This window comes from Ammospiza nelsoni, chromosome 4, assembly GCF_027579445.1.
Source record: "Ammospiza nelsoni isolate bAmmNel1 chromosome 4, bAmmNel1.pri, whole genome shotgun sequence".
Taxonomy (NCBI): domain Eukaryota; kingdom Metazoa; phylum Chordata; class Aves; order Passeriformes; family Passerellidae; genus Ammospiza; species Ammospiza nelsoni.
Genome location: NC_080636.1, coordinates 60,095,983 through 60,111,072, shown reverse-complemented (window position 1 = coordinate 60,111,072; position 15,090 = coordinate 60,095,983). Strand labels below are relative to the sequence as shown.

Sequence of the window (15,090 nt, the reverse complement as noted above, 5' to 3'; positions counted from 1 at the left end):
TGGCAAGGTTAAAAACCCCCAAACTGCAAAAGGGACTTTGTGTGAACATCATATCATCATATAAAATGAGAACCCAACTCAGCCACTCCGTGAAAAGCACAAAGCCCTCATGAAAAATGTTTTAGTCAGATAGCAAATAAGTGGGAGTTGCATGCAGATTTTCCTTCTGACAGTGGCTGATGGCTCCCACGGAGAGGGAAAGCTGCTGGCTGGGGTCCATATGAGCACCAGCAACATGTGGAGAGAAGGCAGCAGTGTGCAGACAGGGATCCATCCAAAACATCAGGGAATCCCACAGTAATCACTTAAGACTGAGAGTCTGCAAATGATGTCGCTGTTAAGAGATGAAGACAAATAAACTGCCTGGAGCTTTACAAACCCTGTAGTCCTGAGAGATTAACAAAAAACTTTAAAAGAGAAAAGACCATAGCCATAGCCTATGTATGTTCTTATGGCAATCTTACAAAGACTGCAAGGCAAGAAGGATGAAATGATACATGTAATTTTAAGTAAAAACTGATATGCAGGGCATCTCAAGAATCTTGTTAATGGAAGATTTACCAGGGTAAATATGAAAGGAATTTCATAAAATATTGTGTAAAAGGAAAAATCAGTATACTACACTTACCTTGGGGAAAAAAAAAAAGAGGTAAATATATACAGTATACAGAAGAGCAGACAGAAGAAAAAAAATGTTTTTAAAGTGGAAACTCTATGGTTTCTATTGAAGTATAAACTATATCAAGTGTTGTGAATGCAAGCAAACTGTGGAAATACATTTATTTTGAATCTTTTCACTTTATTTGATCCTCAACAATTATTAATTTTCCTTGGTACTCATTGACTCTTTCCACTTTCTCAATTCTTTCTGCATCAGGGTAGCTCAATCAGAAAAGCAGTATTTCTCATCAAGTTATATTACCTGTAATTCCTGTGAGGGGATGCACATTTGTACCAGGCTAAAAATTGTATTTCTCACCCTACACTACATATTGGTATTTTTCAACCCAACAAATTTAATCCTGTCGAATTTATTTCACAATCCAAACAAAGCATTGGTCAGACCTGAAAGCAGCTCCAGTGCTTTCTCACAGGGGAATTCTAAGTCTCTATTCCTCTTATCCCAAGCGAATGCATTATGCCCTTGAGACAAAACCCTTTTCTCTACTTTTTATAACATACATTAGAAGTATCAAAAACCTGGAGAATGTGCACCTTTTTTAGCATTGTACAAACACAACAAAACATTCCTTGAGCAAACAGAAACAGTTACACCTCAGGGAAAGTCACTGCACTGACAGACAATATACAGTAAAGCCTTTGATTTAGCTTTTTGATATAACCAGGACAGTGAACAGACATGACAATACAAGATTAAATTCGAATTTTAGAACAAATGCAATCACATATTTTCTCAATACTCTTTTCTGAAAATAAATACCAAGCCTCAAATCTCCATCTCCCCAAGCAATCGCAAAGCTAGGGAATACAGTCTGAAGGGTTTTGTCTTTTCACACACTTCAGGTGTGATGAGACAGCTCTGATGGGAAAGTGGCAGCACACTATGAGTTCCCTCACCCTGTTCTGCCTCCTCCCTTGTTCAATGTGCACCTCAGCCTGCATGAGTCTGTCAGCCAGCTCGAGGCCAGCGCTCAGCTCTGTGTGTTCCCTCTGAGCACTGGTTTGACAGCGTGCTTGCACTCACTGCTGCAAGCCTCATTAGGATCCTCAGTAATGGCAGGCTGGAAGCCACTTCCTAAACAAGAATAAAATGAAGATTGATTAAATGGACAATGAAAAAGTACTTTCAGTCCAACCTTAGCAGCTGGCAGTGTGCATACCTAAATGCCTTCACAGCAAAGACAGTGATGTTCTCTCTGTGCTGGAAGACCCATGACCGCAGTACAACAGGCTGAAATGCAAAGAGCTTGGCTTGGAAGTAAGTTTGAAAGCTAGTCAGGAGAAAAGCACAATGAAAAGAAAGGTCATATAACTCTGCAGAGGATGTAGATGTTTGAAAATCTGGTTTTATTCCAACTTGGAATGAAGTGCCAGAGCTTTGAAATTCTATGAAATATGTTTCGGAGTCGAGGCCCTCAGGTAATCTGCCTGCCTATCTCAGAAGCACAGACCAGAAGAAAATGGAAAAATTTTAACGGAAAAAACCTATTAGTTGGCTTCAGTCAGGATCTGATATCTTAAAGTCAATGAAGTTTTACTAACATTTAAGTAATTTACAGAATAGAAACCACAGGTTTTATTCTTTGAATACTGATTCTACACCAGCACACTACTAATCTGATTTCTGTTCTACAAGCATAATTTTTGGCTTAGACATGTGTTAGATAAATATACATGACACAGTATATAAATAAAACATGGTTTTATTTATAATAAATACTACTAATTTCCCCCGTTGAAATTAAGGCAAAATGTTAAAAAAAAATAAATCAAAGAATCATAAATCAGACCTGCATTTACATCACTACCATGAGGGTGAACTAAGAACTAGCAGGGGATATGAAACAGGTATTCTGTAGACCTAACAGCAACTCTCTCCTGAGAGAGGAAAATTTCAACACAACATACATCTCCAGGAAATGAAAATGTTTTAAGGATATTGTACATAAAAACCTTTCATTTCTCAGAGCATTTAAAAATGCCAAGCATGTTATTTTTGCTGGTCTCTGTTTAAATTAGAGTTTGTGGGAAGGTGCTTTCATCATTGCTTAATTGAATCTGGAGAAAACTTGAAACAACTTCTTCCCTTTTTCTTTCCTCTGCTTTCCCCCAAGCACACCTCACTTCTTGTCCAAGGCAAAACCAGTGAATAACATATGCAATAACCTATGGAAATTTTTCCACTGTAAGTCCTATTAAGAAATACCCAGTCCCATGATCAGTCTACCTCCCAAAGCTAAGGCCCTGCCTCAAGGCCTTCTTTTGGCCTGTCTCCAGCTACCTGAGGATGGGTTAAAAGGAGCGTTTGCTCTTGGTGCCTTTATAACCAAATAAACATCTTCTGCAAAGCATTCTTAAAGGCAACTTTGTTTGCTGAATTCCTAAAGCAGGTTGACAAAATCTATCTCCTCATTTCATCTCTTCTGAATTTGTGTCCATCTAACTTCTAAGTAATACTGGCTCAGAAGCCAGATAAAGAACAAGAGATCAAACAAAACAGATTTTTTTCATCTTTTAACACAGCAGGGCAATACTATGATCTTGCTAATTTCCTTTTCCTCCTCTAATGTTCATGTGTAGCAACTATTTTTTAAATTAATTTGTGCTGATAGCATAAACTCCTGCTGCTCCTTGTTGAAGATGACGAAGAATTTTTTTGCTGTGAGGGTGGCTGAACTCTGGAATAGGTGTCCTGGAGAGGTCATGGAGTCTCCCTGTCTGCAGATAGTCAAAAGGCATCTGGACATAATCCTGAATAACATGTCTAATGGACTCTAGTTGACCAGGGAGGTTGGGCTAGATAACCTCTAGAGGTTCCTTCCAACCTGATCCATTCTGTGATTCTTTATTTGCTCTGAAATACAGGAATTTCTGTAAGATCAAAATACTTATTGATCTAAAAACAGATGTTCAAATGTTGATTCCCTTTCTCAGCAATTCTCCGAAAGGTCTGGGTTGGAAGGGACCTTAAAGACGATCTAGTTCCAGCTCCCCTACCACAGGCAGGGATACCTTTCACTAGACCAAGCTGCTCAGAGCCCCAGCCTGGTTTGGAACACTTCCAAGGATGGGGCATCCACAGCTGGATGTGTGGCCCATCCTGGGCTGTGAATGCACATGGCTGGATCATGTCCAACCTCTCATCCCTCAGCATCCCTAATCCTTCTCAGCATGACTGCCTGGTCACTTGTAAGAGGAGACAAAACAAGCGAAGCCCCTAAGCAAGCACAGGGCTCTTATTTAAAGAGAGGGTCCTTGCTGAGGACGACCCAGGAAACCAGTAGAAAGCACGTTTTTACAAACTCAAAGTGATACTTTTTACACCTATTCTCACAATCAGCAGAAGCAGCTGTTACTTCCATTTATGGAAATTCACAGATGAATCGCAGCACTATTTAATATTCCATTTAGAAAAAGAACATCTAGTACAAAAAACTCCTGAATCTTTAAAAACTATTTAAAAATAAGCTAAATAGCAAAAGTCCTAACTAGGGAAAAATTATGTGGGGAGGTGAGAAACTTATAATGTGTAAATCTAAAATTAGCTCTTGACATCAGCAGTCCCCAAGTCCTGTTGAAACTGTAGAAACCATAAAATCACCTAGCTGGTTAAGTGCTTCCAAAATAGAATAAATTCTCCTAAAACAGTCTTCAAAAATATTACTGCTGATTATTAAGTGTCTACAAAAGCAACCTGAATCAGGTACCCATCATTGCAGCCATTCTTTTTAGTGGTGGACCAAGCATTTTTTTTAACATGCTGTTAATCTATTTACAGATAATTATCTAATCTGGTTTACCAAATGTTAAAGGAAAGAATTTGTTTTGACACAAGGATCACAAGTATATGGGGCAAAAGCATTACAGCCATAATAAAACTACCACACACAATCTGAAAAAAAGGAGAAAAAACATGGGAGATCTTGCTCAGCAAAACTTCACAAGGAAACTCCTAGTAAACTGTGAAAGGAGTGATAGTGTATGAACTTTAACCTTTACTTCAGACAAACTGAGAGCTTCTTCAGTGTCACAAGGAATGTTATCAGAAGAAATAATGGCTATTAGCTTTCATTTCAGTTTAACTGAAGGACAAACTTTTATATAATGATTGATTGTGAGTAAATTAACTATGTTTTGGGGTTAAAAATGTTCAACACTGAATTTTCATGGTAGCTATGAAATCAGTTATATTTTCTGGAAAGCACGATAAACTAATGCAATGACTATACCTCTCTCTTCTGGTGAGAAGGAAGGAGGCAGAACAGTCCTGCCAATCAGACAACATCGCTTTGGAGAAAGGATTGGATTAGAAATAGTTTTGTCAGATCTTATCTCCACTATAAACTAATCCTCTCTAGCTGTCATTTTATTTCAAAGAGACACTCATCCCATGGCAATCAACTGCATATTAGTTTTGCAGATGTTCAGAGTAGGCTTTTTATAACACAAGAATCAGCCACTCTCAGTTATGTAGAAAATACACACTTTAATACACTGTCTGTCTCTACCAATGTGTGTGTAATAGCTTTGTTGCATTAATGTGCTTGCTTGCTTTCTTTTTTTTTAAATTTATTTACTCTGTTTGGCTGGTTGAAGCAATTTACTCTCCTTGGGAAGACATTTGTCTCTCAAGAGGAACACAACAGAGATGTTTATAGTGAGGCTATAAAAGCAGGGAGGAAGGATAAGCAGTAACCAAGACTATCACATCCAATTAAAATTGCTGGTATGACAACAGGAGAATTTAATTAAGTATGATAGCAATTTAAGAAAGCAGAACAAAGAATAGCCAACACAAATTGAAGAAGAAAATAATTATTACATCTTTGAAGATCATGGGAGGTCAGCCCCTCAGTTATTTGTTTTAGTCTAGAAACAGCATACCCAGCAAGATCCCAAAGAAAAGGATGCCAATTACTGAGTCTTTGAAAGCCACGTAGAGAAACAGAAAGCAATTACAGGAGAGCATAACCAAACAGTTGTTTGCACAACAGCAAATGTTATGAGATTCTCATAAAGTACATAATACATCCCCTACTCAGTTTTTATTTACTAAAGCTCCCCTTCTTTTCTCTCAAACACTAGCAGTTTAACTGTTGCTTTCAATACAAAATACTGGTCAGAGCTTACATACAGTGTGGGGTTTCTTTCTTACTGTATTCCAAGACAAAAATTTTATTATATAACTACCCAAATTCTGATACCATAAGTATTTGTACAGACAACAAGGCACAGATCAATTATAGTTATATTATCCTGCATACACCTCTATAATGAATGTGAGTATGTTTCATCAACAAAGTTTTGTTTTTATAGAAGAAACAATACACCACAGCTTTTGTTGTTGTCACTAGAGAGGTAGATCTGGTATGTATCTCTCAACTCTGCTACAGTGTGATACAGGATGGAAACCAGCCCCATGCGAATATCTAGCTGTAATACAGGCCACAGCACTAAACACCACACAGCTGGAATGAAGAAAATACTGAAATAATTGAAATGCAGACACAAGGTGTGACTTTCTTATGCTGTAAATCACACAAGTGCTCTGGTACATATTGGCCTTGCACACACACTTCAGTGAGTGTCTCCTCATGCCGCCAACACCACACTGAGGGTGTAAAAGACTAGAGAACCATGGTGCAATTCACAAGGTATATTGGCATCACCAGACTTGTAGCATCAGTCAGGCCTGACTTTTCACATGTGAGGCATGGCTGATTGAAGGATAAATATATCCATATGCTGCTTCTCTTCAGCTGCTCTTATCACCAGCCTTAATCAAAATAAAATAAAAAAAAAAGAACCTTCACAGCCAACACAAATGTGCCAGCTGAGCTCCAGCTACCAATACTGAGCCTTACCTCTCAGTAACACAAAGACACAGCCTTAGTTCCAGATCTCATATCAGTGCAAAGGACCTGCAGACAGCCCCCAGCTCCTGTTCTTCTGTGTGGACCTTCTGCATTGGGATAGATTTCCAAAACTGATTTTGCTTCACTTTAGATACCAAAATAAATGACATTGGCTGCAGCAAGCACTGCATTCTGTCCCAAGAACCCCAACTCTACATTGCAAAACTCAATTTTACTATGCCTGAAAACACACAAACAGAAAGGATTGCTTCAGGTTGCAGTTTCAGTAATGATGCAAATGACAGAAATCACCTTGAAGCTGACTTATTTTACCACTGAGACTTCTTTCTCATTATTCTGTGAGTGAAATATTTTATCCTTGAACTTTCACCTTGTAGTAAGCAAGTGCATACAAAATCTAAGCCAATGTCACCCTATTGACAGCAAAAAAACCTCAGTCATTTTCTCATCCAGTCATTCAGTCATCAGCTGGATGGCCTATATTCAAGGATGCAAGAGCACAAAAAGGCAAGGAATTGGACTACACCATAAATCAAGAATTTGCTCAGATTTTCACTGAAATGTAAAATCTCAAATGTAAAATCTTAAATTCAAGATCCCTTCTTGCAGGTTTAAAAAAAGTCAGGGAGGCCACTTAAAGGGTGGTTTAAGTGGTTCGACATTCTGAACATATTTTTTGAACATCCCTTTACTAGACATTTCGAACATCCTACAAAATAAAAAAAATCCTTTAAGCCTGTATTTCAATTTGCCTTGAATTCAATTTGTTATGAATTCTGTGCTTAATGCTGGAGAAAGAAGGAAAAAAAATATATACATTTTTCAACCTTGTAATTAACAACAACTACAACCAATTACAGCGGAGTACAATGAACAGGATTTATTGTATTGCAAGCAATGGTGTAGAGAATGGACTCAAAAAAAGCAAATATGCTCTCCAGGACAGTGCAGGTCTAAAAGCTCAAACACTAAGGTGAGAGAGATGACCTCAAAGAGGAGAGCACTCAGCTTACAAGAAAAAAAAAGGAGCAAAGAGTCACTGACTGAAAAATCTGATTTCGGCCTCTGAAGACCATCACTTCCAGATAAAACTCAATCAACATACACACTCATGATAAAATTATAGGAAAAGGAGATAAAAACAGCAGTAGGTTCATATGTCTGCTGCTGATTCTTCACTTTCCCTCTAAAAGGGAACTGCCTGAACAACTCTCACCTTTAGAGACTTCTCACTTGTGTCTTATGTAAATAGGATTGTTTCAAAACTCCCAGCAATCATGAACAAACTTTGACAAAGACAATACTGAAAATCAAATTAGGCTGCATATCTCTTTTCATTAGTTTATGGGAAAATACCAAGCAGATATCACATTGTGATGTACATGTGACAAACCATCCAGTCACTTCTCAGCCTAACTGGAAATCCAACAGGCTTCCCATGAAACCTGGGTATTTTTACAGCCCATCATTGGACCAGTTCAATTGCCAAATTCAACTGACCAAATCCTTGCTCATCCAAACTCCGTTTTACTTTGACAAGAAGAAAGTGTTTGGGTAGTAGAGTTAATTTGAAAACATAAAACGCTGTGTGGGTTTTAGGTGGCAGATGAATACACTTTTATCATTGCAGAAAATCTTTGTATGTACACAAAGGTATGTTACTTTTTAGCTCATATACACTGTACACAGGTATGGAAACACACACATACCAGAAGAAGAAAATCTGGTTCTGGATCTCCTAAATCCAAATCTGATGCCTGTTCCTGAACATACTTGGGACCGGAAGCCTGTGGCACACACACACCAAGGCAAACCAACATTTCTGGATTTCAATAATGCTTTCAGTGCTGACTCTCACACGATCCATCTGCACAAAATGTCCAGCACACAGCTGGATAAACACATGATATGTTGGGTGAGCAGCTGGCTCACTGGTCAGGCTCAAAGGGTCACAGTGAATGGGGTGACACCAGACTGGTGACCTGTCACCAGGGGGTTACACAGGGCTCCATCTCAGGCTGTGGACTCTTCCACGTCTTCATGAATGACTTGGATGCAGCACTGGAAGGGGTACTAGCTAAGTTCATGGGCAATGCAAGCCTGGCAGGATATGTTGGCTGCCTCAGAGGCAGAGAGGCCCTGCAGAGAGACCTTGATGAATCAGAGGACTGGGCAATCACCAACCATGTGAACCTCAATAAGGCAAAGTGCTGGATTCTGCCCCTGGGATCTCTCAGCCCTGAGGAATGACAGGCTGGAAGGCAGTGCCATGGAAAGGGACCTGGGGTCCTGGCTGATGGCAAGTTGAACATGGGTCAGCAGTTCCCTGGCACCCAGGAACCTGGCCAGCCTTGTTCTGGGGGACATCAGGCTCAGCATCAGCAGCTGGGCAAGGGAGAAATAGAGGAACTTGTTAAGCTACTAGAGAGCATCCAAAAGAGGGCTGTGAAGAATAAGAAGGGCCTTGAGGAGAAGCCATGTGGGGAGAAAGTGAGGTGACTTGGCCTGTTCAGTCTTGAGGAGACCGAGCAGAGATCTCACTGCAGTCTATAGCTTCCTCATGGTGGGAAGAGGAGGGGCAGGCACTGATCTCTGCTCTGTGGTAACAGTGACAGAACCCAAGGGAATGGCCTGAAGCTGTGTCAGGGGAGATTTACATTGGATATCAGGAAGAGGTTCTTCACCTAGAAGGTGTTTGGGCACTGAAACAGGATCCCAGGGGAAGTGACCACAGCACCAGCCTGACAGAGATGAAAAAGCATTTAGACAACATGCTCAGGCACATGGTCTGACTTGGTGTGTCCCATGCAGGACCAGAAGTTGGATTTGATGAGCTCTGTGGGTCCTTTCAAACTCAGCAGATTATAGGAATTATGTGGACTTAATACTTGTCTGGAGCCTTCTACCTACCTCTCCCTGTTATGGGTCTTTTCTGTCCACCTGAACAAAAATCATTGCCATCTGTTCCCACTGGAAACATCTGAATTTTTACTGCAGATTTCAGTGGAAGTGGCACACAGGTGAATCAGATTCTTAACTCCTATTTTCAACTTCATTCACTTCACCTCATATCTGTATATCATGCTTTTGACTGAAGACAGAATCACTTTTCTTATTAATAAAAAAAGGAATAGAGAAATAAACAGCTAAGTTTTTTCCTAGTCTTCATTAGGACACATGTAAAATAAAAAAGAAAACCATAATGAAATAAGATTTTTTTTTAAAAGGGGGAAAAAACAAAAAAAAGAAAAGACTAAGTTACCATGAACTTTGGAAACACAAAGGCTGAATCAACCTTTTGGTTAGAAAAGTTGAATAAATTTTCCTAATTCTCAGTAAATACGTTGATTAAAGAAATAAGCCTGGTTAGAGCACTATGTAACACTAAAGCAAATCCCTGTCTATAGATCTCAAAGATTCACAATTTGCTTCATGATCAGATCTAATATCTGGTAAAACAACAACTAAGTCACTGCATGAAAAAAACCCTGTATTTTTTCAAATAACTACATTTTACAATAACTGTTATTTTCAACAGAGAGACAACAATCAAATATAATAAAAATCAGGGCTTTTGCTATCAGGAATGACCTCATTTCACAGAATAAATGTTACTTCTCATTCTATTCACAGTAACGATGAGTAAAAGCACGTCTAAAGTTCAATTACATGAGGCAATTTAAATTACATTTGCTCCTTAAACACTCTTTCCTTTTTTTTCCACTTGCCCACAACATGGCAAGAACTCCTCAGTACTTAATTTATAGGTTTAATTCTATTTTCCATGTATATTTTACCATTTCATTTATAAAGTTCTTTTATTCATGAAAGTAGCAGTGTAGCTTCTTTTCATCCAAGGTAATCTCATTTTAATACTGTCCCACATTAGCCTCGGATAGAAAAAAAGGAAATTTATTTTCAAAATCATGAGTAGTAGATTATACTAATGCCGAAAGCTACATGATTTTAATTTTCTTTGAGAATAAATATAAACAAATAAAACAGTACCTATAGAAGTTAGTGCAATAAACATAATACATACACACAGGCCAACATACAGGACGCATTTGCTGCAACTCAAAGATTTGGCAGCAGCTATTTTTGTTGAATACACCTTTTCAATAATTATAACCCAGTTCTGTCACGCAGATGAGTTTAACTTTTAATAGATGTTTAGTTCTAATATCTCCAGCATGCTTGAAGTCTGGATATGATAGGGTTCAGTGACTTCAAGTGTGCTGCAGAGTGGAACCTCTGCAATAAGAAATAGCAAATATTTTCATTTACATAAACCATGCAGTGTAGAGTGAGTTGAGGAGAAGTATTCTCCAACCTGGGAAGTGTCAATGCTCACTGCATTGATGGCTTGAGGTTTTCAAGCCTCAAAGAGCTTTGTCAGCTTATACACATTGCCAATACTCTGAAAATTTTGCTAGATAAACTGCTGAATCTTGCTTGCACAGCCAAAAAATGTTGTCACTTCTCTTTGTATGAGACCACTAACCCCTGCAACAGAAGCATAAGAAGGGACCTTGCAAGGGGCAGGAAGATGCACAGTCACATTGGCTGAGGTTTCTTGGCTGGCAATCCCTCCTTTGAGGAGAGGCTGGAGGCAGCAGTTCCTTCAGCACTTACACCCAGGCCTTCCAGAACCTGCCTGTCAAAACTCCATCAAAATCCCTGGCTGATGCTAGGGCTCTTTCACACATGGCTTACTGGATTTTCAAGGTGTGAAGTTTTTCTCTATAAATAAATGAATGAATTAGCTGCATTGTCCCTCTTTTGTAGTCCCATTATTAGCTCCTGGAGTCCGACAGAGAAGAACACATTCAATTTCTGCACTAAAGTGATAAGGTAGCTTCCTTAGCTAAACAGAAAAAAACCTGAAAGCAGAGATGTACTGACAGCATTTTGGCTCAGGGGAGGACATCTGGCTTGTGTCCTAAAGAATGGCTTCCCAAAGTCTTGTTTCTCAAACTTGCTTCATTATCCCCAGAAGCTCTGTTGCCACCTGACTTTACTGGCCTGACCCTGCTCCTACCCGGACTCCTCACACTTGGCTTTTGAACCCCTTAATTTTTGTTGTCATGATGAGCTGGCAAAGACATCTAATCTAAGGACATCTTATTTTTCCCTTAAATGGCTTTTCCTATCCATCATATTCATTGCAAATCAGAAGAACGTGAGAAAAAAAACCCCACCCCAAAATGTAAAGCAAAAAACTGACACACAGTTCACATCCATCACCAGTGCTATCAGATAGCATAGAAAATTTTGTGCAAGACAGTGGGATATTTAGTAATCACAAAAGTTTCAGTGGGAAAAGTTTGCTTCACCTGTGGGACCTGGGCAGCTATTTGAGAGTAGAGAAGAACTGCACCAGAAAAAAAACAAACCTGAACAAGTCACCAGTATACCCCTGGCAAAGTATTTTCCTGCTGCCACAAACTCATCTGTGGAGAGGTGTCAGTGTCTGCTAGCTCCAAACCTCTGCACTCCTTAGCCCCAGTGAATTTCACTCTTCCAGAAGATTTTTTTGTCCCTCTGCTCCTCCATCTCCAGCTCAAAGCAACAAAGGATATTTGGGAATTCAGCTGGCCCCTCCCTCTCACTTCACATTAATTCTTTAGCCAGAAAGGAGGAATACTGTGATACTTGCTCCCAGAATTTCCTGTCTTTCCATGCTGTATGGAGGGCAAATTAATACACAGTGTTTAAAGAGAAGATAGGCTTTTATTTCCACAGCCAGAGAAGTGTACTTACTTCTTAATCTCTATTTTATTAAGAGTATAAGTACAGATCTCTTCTCTGCAAGCTCTAGAGATGGAAGAGGTGGAGAGAAAGAAGTGCCTAGCATAAAAAGCAATACTGCTTTAAAAAAAAAAAAAGAAAGAAGAAAAATATTTCAAACACAGAATTTCAAAGAGTCTGAACAAAGATAAATTCTACACAAGCAAACTCCAGTTTACAGACTGCTTATTTACACAGGCCAGTGTCTGACTATTTACTCTGCAATAGTTGTTACTTGCATAGTAATCAAGACCACGCTTACTACAGCTGTTGCAGAGTGAATGAACCCTCTTCTCAGCTAAACAATGACAGGGTTCAGCCAGAGCAGTCATCTAAGAAGGGACCAAGCAGCAGAGATTATGTGAGGTCTGGGGAGAGAAGCAGACAGCTGAATCCAGTGAGGCAGCCAAAAACTTCTACTGGGCAGAAAAAGCCCAAAGAGCTTTTCTGCATACGCAGTTTTTTCTTACTATAATCACAAGGTTTACAAGCTAAATCCACTAGGTTATGCTGTATTTCTCACCTAAACTAACAATGCACAAGGCACAGGTTTTGGAAACAGCAAGATCATTAAATTGTTCAGGAATATCTTTGCCCACAGGCAGTCCATAGAGCTTTATAATTTCTTTGCCCCTATAGAACAGCTGCTGCTTTGACTCAAAATAACAGTTTTTAATATCCATTTGAAAAGCAGCCCCTGCGAACTTCTTTTGCAAAGACTTTGTGTTGGAGCTCACTTCTTTAGTTCATTTCCCCTCACTAACATAAATAAGCTATGGCAACAATCACATTTCTATTTGAGTAACCCTTCTTATTAAGACGCTCCTGTAAATTTACCAGTCACATATTATACTCCAAATAAATGCTGCTATCCTGGAAAAAACCTGCAATATAGAGCTGATGTGACAGTCTTTGAACCACAGTTGCAGAAGAAGAAAATTATCTTCCCTGGTAGACTTATAGACACCACAAAAGGAGAAACATTATGAGTCTCTTGTTTTTTAGGATTTTTGTGGTGTTTAATACAGGAATTGTTTTGGTGGGAGGCGGATTAAGGATTTGGTTTTGTTGTTTTTTTTACTGGTCTTTTGGTTTTTGAAGTCTTGAGTGGCCAATGCCAAAGTAAGAACTCTAAAGTAAATTTTTTACTTTCTTGGCAACACCTTCAAAAGATGACAATGACTTTGTTACTATGCCCAAGTAGGTAAAACAATAGATAAAATGTATCTTTTTTTTTTAAAAGAGTGTTTCTCTGTAAGAACAAAGCAGGAGTTTTGTTTTGCTGAGTTATAGTAGTTTGAGCTCCCAACCATTCTTCTTTCAAGTTGCAATGTTAAATATCTGATACTGCATCTTACCAAAAAACAAAACACTTGTGAAATGGGTTATGAAAACACTGCAGAACAATCTAAATATGCCTACAAATTGTTTAAACCTTATGAAACACTACACACACTTAGAATAGCAGACCCGCATTACGCAGAATTAGCAAGCTTCAAGTGTGTAATGAGGACAGTGAAACACCCAGCCAAAACAAACGAAGGGCAAACAAAACTTTGAAAAAACCAAGAAAGCCAACTTCTAGCTAATGTTTCTAAAAGGCATTCACTTGAGACTGGATACACAGTACTTTTTTACGCAGAAGTAGGTTTTAAGCTTGAATTTTTCAAGACCAAGGTAATAGCTAAGTACAGATGAAAAGTAATGCAAGTTAGAAACAGATCCAAAGATAAATTATTGAAGAGAGAAAGTGTATTTCTACGGAACAAAACAGAGATTTTTAAGCAGTGGTTGATAATGAAGAATATACACGCATGCAAAACCACATTTGAAACACAGCACAGTGCCATGTAAAAAAAACCATGCCACTCATTTAAAAAGATTGCACAACTTATGCTCAAATGCAATGTGCAGGTCTTTTGTCCCTAAATCCCTAAGAGCCTTTTGAAAATCTGGTCCATATTGCTTGAAACCATGACTTTAGACTATCACCTCAAATTCTTCATGCAATTCAAATTTTCCATATATTCCACTACTTCTCATTACTATTCAGTGTCACAAAAGACAACAATATCGACATCATTTTATGTAAAAGAACAGAATTTCTATTAGATAAATACATTTTATCCACAAATACATATATAATATCTATATTTCTCTAAATACGAAAATTTTCAATTGTAAATATTTCAGTAGTGTGGGTCACAATGGCAATACAATACCTTTGAGCTTCAAACAGAAGTCTGAGGGGTAATTCTTCTGTATAGTTCCTAAATGCTTTTGCTCACGCGAGATGAGGTTTTTTTTGTTCTCTCTTTAAATGTACATGCACATTTAGGAGCATGAGTAAACACCCTTGCATGCTGATCTTTGAATAGAGAACATTTAAACTTTTACTTGGGGGGGCTTACCTGAGTTTATTTTTATTACCATTATGAAGTCAAATAAACCATACTTTTTGACAGGCTGCTGTGGTGTTGGTCAGCAAAACAAGAAGACAACCTGTCATTTAAAGACATACCTCTGTCAGGAATGATTTGGCTGTGGAAGGGTTCATGATGAGAATGGCCCGTCTCAGGGTATCCCGGTAGCGGTTCAGTTCTTCTATTCTCATAGAGGCAAAGAGCCCTGTGATCATTTTATTGATGTTGTTTTCTACCTTCTGTAATGCTACATCCATTCCCTGTTGAGATACTTTGTCTAAAAATTCTTGTATTCCACGGATATCTAGAAAAAGCAGAAG

General features: G+C 38.7%; 1 protein-coding gene across 2 annotated transcripts in view; it reads right to left on the bottom strand.

The window, feature by feature from the left end:
• The window catches only part of GRID2 (glutamate ionotropic receptor delta type subunit 2), a 677,499-nt gene that overhangs the window by 250,299 nt on the left and 412,110 nt on the right, over nucleotides 1-15,090 (bottom strand). For both annotated transcript variants that reach the window (XM_059471361.1, XM_059471362.1), the window contains one exon: nucleotides 14,869-15,074. In XM_059471361.1, coding sequence (XP_059327344.1) covers nucleotides 14,869-15,074 — 206 coding nt within the window. The remainder of the gene's footprint in view (nucleotides 1-14,868; nucleotides 15,075-15,090) is intronic.